This window comes from Fonticula alba (genome assembly GCF_000388065.1).
Source record: "Fonticula alba strain ATCC 38817 unplaced genomic scaffold supercont2.4, whole genome shotgun sequence".
Lineage (NCBI taxonomy): Eukaryota > Rotosphaerida > Fonticulaceae > Fonticula > Fonticula alba.
In genome coordinates this window covers 701,197-707,637 of record NW_009242974.1, presented here as the reverse complement: position 1 = coordinate 707,637, position 6,441 = coordinate 701,197, and the positions used below count along the sequence as shown (strand labels likewise).

General features: G+C 72.2%; 1 protein-coding gene across 1 annotated transcript in view; it reads right to left on the bottom strand.

The window, feature by feature from the left end:
- Nucleotides 1-247, bottom strand: part of H696_02692 (maintenance-ploidy protein MOB1 (MPS1 binder 1)) — a gene marked incomplete at both ends in the record, with an annotated part of 3,896 nt that extends 3,649 nt beyond the window's left edge. Inside the window, 2 exons of the mRNA XM_009496604.1 lie at nt 98-158; nt 201-247. Coding sequence (XP_009494879.1) covers nt 98-158; nt 201-247 — 108 coding nt within the window. The remainder of the gene's footprint in view (nt 1-97; nt 159-200) is intronic.
- Between the last annotated feature and the right edge of the window lie 6,194 nt (nt 248-6,441).

The window sequence follows — 6,441 nt, the reverse complement described above, 5'->3', positions numbered from 1 at the left end:
CCCCCCCCCCCCGGAACTTGTGGGGGTGACGCAGCCGGCCGCCGCCGCCGCCGCCGCCGCCGCCGCCGCCGCCGCCAGCCCTCCCCCCGAGGCAGACAGAGGCGAACACCGGGCCGGGATCGAGTGCTCCTGATGCCAATCCACACAGCCTGAGCGTGCTGCGGCGGCCCGTGCACGCGGCCGCGCGTGTGTAGGCGCACCCTGGCTCGTGCTCCGGACGTGGGTGCCTGTGTGCCTTGGTGTGCATATGGGGGGGAGTGCTGCCGCCCGCGGAAAGCGTGAGCCCCGGCCCCGGAGCCCCGGCGGGGGAACTCGCCAGCGACACTCCCCGAGAGGTGGCACCTATGCCCGGTGGCGAGGGACACCGGCGCGCCGGGCCACCTCCCCCTCGGGCGTGGGGAGCGGCGACCATGAAGAGCCCGCCAGAGGGAGAAAGAGCCGGCCGGGGTCTCCGGTCATTACCCCGCCAAGGGGTCGCCTGGGAGTTTCCATCCCCGCCCATGAGGGGGGGGGGGGAGGTCGCGCCCCGCCAGGGCGCAAGGGCCCCGCATACCTGTCCCTTTGGGCGGGGGCGCCTGCCCTCCCTGGTGCGGGACTGGGACCGGGTCCGAGACCAAGGGGGCGGGGCATTCCGCCCTTGCCTATTGTTGCCCCTCGACCGCCGGCCGCCCGCCCCTGGCCCCCCCCCCCCCCCTTGGGGCGAGAGGGCGGGCGGGCTTTCGCCTGCCGCCCTGAATCCTCGGCGATTTGGCACCCACGCCCATCTGCCCATGGACATCTTCTTTGCGCCGGCTCCCGGGCCCTTGCTTCTTTCGCCCCCAACCCGGGGCCGCTCTGCACCACCATCCCCCGGCTGCAGCAGGAGTTCCCGGAACATGCACACAGGGCCATGAGACCCGAGGCTTACCGGGTCGCAGGCGGTTGCCGGCCCATCGCCACATGCGCCCGCGCGCCCGCGTGCGCGCGCGCGTACACCGGACACCCAAACACACGCACACCCACACGCACATGCACGCAATATCCGGCGGAAGTGCGCGGGGCGGCGTTGCAATTAGGAGGCCTCCCTCCTGTTGAACTGGCTCTCCGGGCGTCGACGGCCAGGAATGCGCCGTACTGTGGGAATCCGCCGGGCCCCGGGAGGAAGACGTCCGCCCCGCGAGACAGTAGAACCTAAATGCCATTCGACTGACCATTCTGGTCAGTGCTACATCCGCCCGCCGATTCCCTCCCGCCCAAGAAGCCATGGCAGTAAGGGTGCCCTGGGGCGTTCGCCCCCCCCCCTCCCCTCCCTCCCGAGTCATCCCCTCTGATGCCCCAGCCCGCAGGTTGGGCGTCGTGCCGCCGGGGGGGGGGGGGGACCTACGCGTGTTTGTGCGGTGTGCGGCTCCGTCCTGCTTCGCCGGCGGCACCCGCCGCCCGGCGCCAGGAACAACGCGTTCCCCCGATGTGACGTGCACGCATTTGGTCCCTGTTCGTTTGCTCGGTGGCCCGCCGGTGCCGTCCGGCCGCGCCCCCCAGAGAGGAGAAGCCGGGGGGGGGGGGGGAGGGGGGGCGTCCCTCTCTGCCCCCTCGGCCCGCCGGCCCGGGGCGGCCCGATCAGTGCTCTCAGGGGCCGTGTCGACCGGGCAGGCAGGACGACCGCGCCGGGCAGGGACGCCCGAAACGCCGCCACTGGCTGCGAGCCATGTCCGCCAAGGAATGCGCGCCCGGGGCCGGCAGGGCCGCCCCAGCTCCAGGGTGTGGCTCAGCAGGCAATCTCGCCCAATTGATCGAGACATGGGCCGCGTCGGCCCGCCCGGGGGGGGGGGGCGGACGGGAGGCCAGGCGGATATTGCCACCTGGCGCCCTTGCCACGGAGGGCGCCCGGCGCGGGCCTCTGGGAGACCTCGTCCTCCCCCCGGGCAGCGCCCGAGAGTGGCGCACGGCCCCTGGTGCGGCGCGCGCGAATGTGCGGAGGCTGGTAATAATAAATTATTCAGTGATTAATGCCGATTCCGGTGTGCCACACGGCCAGCGGGATCGGTCGTGGAGGCTTGCCGGCCGCGGCGGCGGCTCCTGGTGCTGCTGTTCCCCCGAGGCGCTGGATAGCGGCTGTCCGGCCCCCCCCCCCCCCCCCGGGGGGGCAGGCCGGGAACGGAGGACCCGAGCTCGGGGAGGTTGCCCCGGGCCTGGCGCGCTGTAGGACACGCTCTGTTTCGAGTCCCGTTGATCCCGCCCCCCTAGCCACCGGACGCCGTGCGTGAGGGGATCTCTCCGCGGGGCGCGTCCGAGCGCGCGGCCACCGCACCGCCGCCGGCTCGGCCCGCCGGACACGGCGGCCTCTCGCGCCGCGCTGCCTTCGCGCTGGGAAAAAAAAAGAAGGCATTCGCCGGCAGCGCCCCGGGCGGAGCTCGCCGGGCCGTCTCAACCCCTGGTCGTGCCGGCAAATGACCCTCCCCCGGGTCCATTTGCTCCGGGGGGGCGGCCGGGCGCGGGCCATCCCGCCGGCCTGTACCGTGCTGCCCGACGCCCGGCTGACACCCTCCGCCTGGTGGGTGCTCCCCCGGTCCGGGGACACTCGGGGGGGGGGGGGGTGCGTGCGTGTCGCGGCGCACTCCCCCCCCCCCAGCCCCGGCAGTGTCCGGCGCCTCGCGCGCCCGGGTCCTGGGGGCGCTGTGTCTCCGAATGCCTGATGAGTTTCGTGCTCCGACGGCTGACAGCCCCACCAGTCTGAGGCCTGCGGGGCGCCAGACGTGGCGAACCTGTCTAGCCACTCCGCGCGGACGCCTGCTCACGCGAAGCCGTTATGGAGGGGGGGGAAGGGGGCCGGCGCCTCGCGCGCCCGGGTCCTGGGGGCGCTCTCCTTCCTCCCCAACCCCCCCGCCCCCGCCTTCCCCTCGCCTGCCCCCGGCCGTCGTGCATAGCTTCGAGCATTCTCTCCCGCCGGGCGAGCGCGTGACAAACCGGGCAGGCACGCTGCCCCCGGATGCGCTGGCCGCTGGCGGCCGTGCGAGGCGCGCCCCCAGCGGTGCCTTCTCCCCCCCCTCCCGCTCGCGCCCCCCTGCGGCCGCGCACAGTAGGGGGCGGTCCGTTCAAACGAGCCGGGCCCCCACGCGCCCGGCAAACATCCCCGCATGACAAGCCGGCGGCCGCCGGGCTTCTCGGCCCCCCTCGCTCCTGCCCCTGCTTGGCTCCCGACCATTGTGACACTTGATTTGGCCGCCCTTCCCGCGCTCCGCGGGTTTCCCGGCCGCCACTCCGGCGCCCGGGGCAGGGATGCTCCCCCCTCCCCGTCTCTGGGGGACGCCACCGTTCGGACAAGATACAGCGGCACGCGCCGGCGCGCGAGGGAGCGCTCGCGGCAGCGGCCCGCCCGGGGAGGCGAGGGGCCGAGGCGCGTCCACGGCCAGACCGAGCGGCCACACGGCCGACGCGCATGTGCTGCCCGCCCTCGGCCGGCTCACCACCCTCGGCACAGGTTGGGGCTGGGCCTCCTGTGAGTCATTCAGCCAGTCAGACCAAATAGGCGATGGCCCCCCCCCCCCCCGCCCATCCGGCGACCCACTCCCTCGAATGGAGCGCACAGAGGGCATCGTCGGCGGCCGGTGTGGCAGGGGGCGCCGACTCGGGCGCGCGCGCGTGCGTGCGTGCACGCCGACCCCTTCCCCCCGGACCGGGAGGAGGGGCCGGGGAGGGGCAAAGGCCCTTGCGTCGGTTTGCCCGACCATCTGAGAGGACAGGGCGCCCCTCCGGGCGTCCAGGCGCCGGTCCGCGGCCCTCGGTGTGCCCCCCGCCACGGCACCTGCGACCGCCCGTGCGGGGGATCCCCACCCTGGTGATGCAAGGGAGGGGGGGGGGAGGCGCCCGGGATGAGGCGGCCCCTGATTCATTGTTGTTGTTGTTGTTGTCGTCGCGGTCGCGGTCGTCGTCGTCGCCCGCCCCGCGCCCGCATCTCCCTCCCCCCGAGAGGCAGCGGGGGAGGCCGAGGCAGCGGCGGGAGACGAGAGCCAGACCGGTGGGGTGGGACCAAGAGAGGGGCGGCGGGGCCCGAGGTGCCCCCCATTGGCTCGAGAGCCACCGCCCAACCATGCCCCAGGCTGGTGACCCTGAAGCCAGACATTCCCCCCCCCCCTTTCCGTCCTGCCTCCCCCCTTCCCCTCCCTTCCTTTCCACTCTTGCCCCGCCCTCCATCGCGCTCGGCCTCCTCCCTCTCGCCCTCCCGCATTCCCCCTCCCTCCCTCCCCCCCCCCCCCAGCAGCCGTAGCGGCCTGCCCCGTGCGTCGGTCCGGTCTCCCGGGTGACCGATCCCCCCTTCTCCTCCCAGGTGCGCGCCGATCGCTGCTCTCCCTGCCGGCCCGCCTTCAGCCTCCCCTTCCCCCCTCCCCCCCTGACACCCAGTGCCCCGTGTACCACGCGTGCGTGCGTGCGTGCGTGGGTGTGTCTAGCCCGGCTCGCTCGAGAGTTCCCCCCCCCCCTCCCTGCCCGCCCTTCTCGCGCACTCCTCCCCCCCCCCCCCGTCCCCGCTCCCCGGCTCCCTTGGCTCTGCCCTCGGAAAGGCCATCACCATGAACATCTTGCGTGTCATCTCGCCCCGGTCCTCGATGGCCGGGTCCTCGGACAAGAACCAAAACCAGGCTCAGATCGCGGCGGCGGCCACGGCCGCCGGAGCGTCGGACCCCTCCCCGGCGGCCAGCCCCTCCAAGCAGAAGCCCGGCCAGCCGCTGGTGGGCTCCCCCCTGGCCACTCCCGGGGCAGCTGATGGCCCGGGGTCCGAGGCGGCTCGTGCCACGCGCGGCGGCCTCCCCTCGCACCCATCCATCATTGCCATCGACTATGATTCGGATTCCGACAGCGACTATGAGGCCGGTGGCTCGTCCTCCCTGCTGCAAATCCAGCAGTCCAGTGCTGAGGTCTCCCTCGCCTCGGCCGGGCCCGGGCTCGACGCCAACAGCGTGTCGTCCCTGCGCATCCCCCCGCCGCCGACCTCCTCGCCCGATGACGAGGACGAGCGCTTGACCGTGCACATCCGCCGTCTGAGCATCCCCTCGACCGGGACCTTCGGGACCAACTACTCGCCGAGCTCGCGCGGCCGCCGCGCCGGCAGCGGGTCTCGCATCCACTCGACCACGCGCTTCTTCCTCCCGCCGCCGGTGCGGCTGTCCGCCGTGGCCTCCGGCCTGATGGAGGGCATCGCCTCCAGCACCATTGAGGGTGCGTTCTTCTCTCCCCCCTCTCTCTTCCTTTCTCTCTTCTCTCTTCTCTCTTCTCTCTTCTCTCTTCTCTCTTCCTTTCTCGCTTTCTCTCTTTTCTCTCCCTTTCTCTCTTCTCTCTCCCTTCTCTCCCTTCTCTCCCTTCCCTCCCTTCCCTACCACTATGTTAGGCTAATTCCCCACCCCCTTTTGTTTCCACCCCCCTCCAGCCGCCGGGCAAACCTTCGACAATGCATTCCACGGCAGTGCCGCCCTGGACTTCCTCCTGGCCATGGGCTTCTCTCGGACCGAGGCCCTGAGCATTCTGCGGTCCCTCTCTTCGCACCAGTTCCCCAATGCCTTCCTCGAGCCGCTGCACATCCCGGAGGCCGCCACTCCGGTGGCCAGCCCAACTGCCGCCACGCCGGCCACGCGGGTCGGCTGCCGGGCCGAAGTCCCGGCCAGCGCCTTCTCCGACTCCTATGCCGGTGTCTTCCGCTTCAATGTCGACATGCTTCCCCGGGTTAGCGGCATCCTCAACCACTCGGCCTGCTGCTACTCGCCGATGTGTCAGCGCACGATGCGCGACCTGCTAAGCAACTCCTCCGAGCCCACGAGCGCGTCCCCCGGCAGCGCCGAGTCGCCCAAGCACCCGAACACCCCGCGCCCATTGTCCCTGGCCTCGACCGGCATGCGGACCCCCTCCTCGCACACCTGCTACAGTCGCACCTGCGTGGTCAACTTCACGTTCAACTCCAGCCTCGGCCCGACCGGCGGTCTGGTGCGTGGTCTTTCAAATGCCCCCCATCCCTGCTGCTTGGCTCTTCTGTTGCTGGGTTTTTCTTTTTCTCTTCTTCTTCCTCCCGTTGGCCCTGACCTTCCTCCCCCCCCCTCTCTCTCTCTCTGTTCCTTCACCTCTCCCCCCCCTGCCCCCCATTGTCCCTCCTGTCCGTGCACCTGGATAGGGCTTCGGCACCACGGTCCGGCTGGGGCACAGTGGAGCCGGCGGGGGCGCCGAGGCGGCCGGCGACTCGGCCGCCTCCGACGTCGGGATGGCTCCTCGGCCGCCCTCGCAGGTGGAGACCACCATCCCTGTTTCTATCACCGACGTGCGTTCCTTCGTGCCCTTTCTCCCCTTTCGTTTCCCCTCCCCCTCTTTTCCCGGCGCTTCTCCGTCGATCGCGCCCTCGCTCACTCCAGCATTCGCTCCCTGTCACCGGCACCCCCCCCCCCCCCCCCCCCCCCCCCCCCCCCCCCCCCCCCCCCCCCCCCC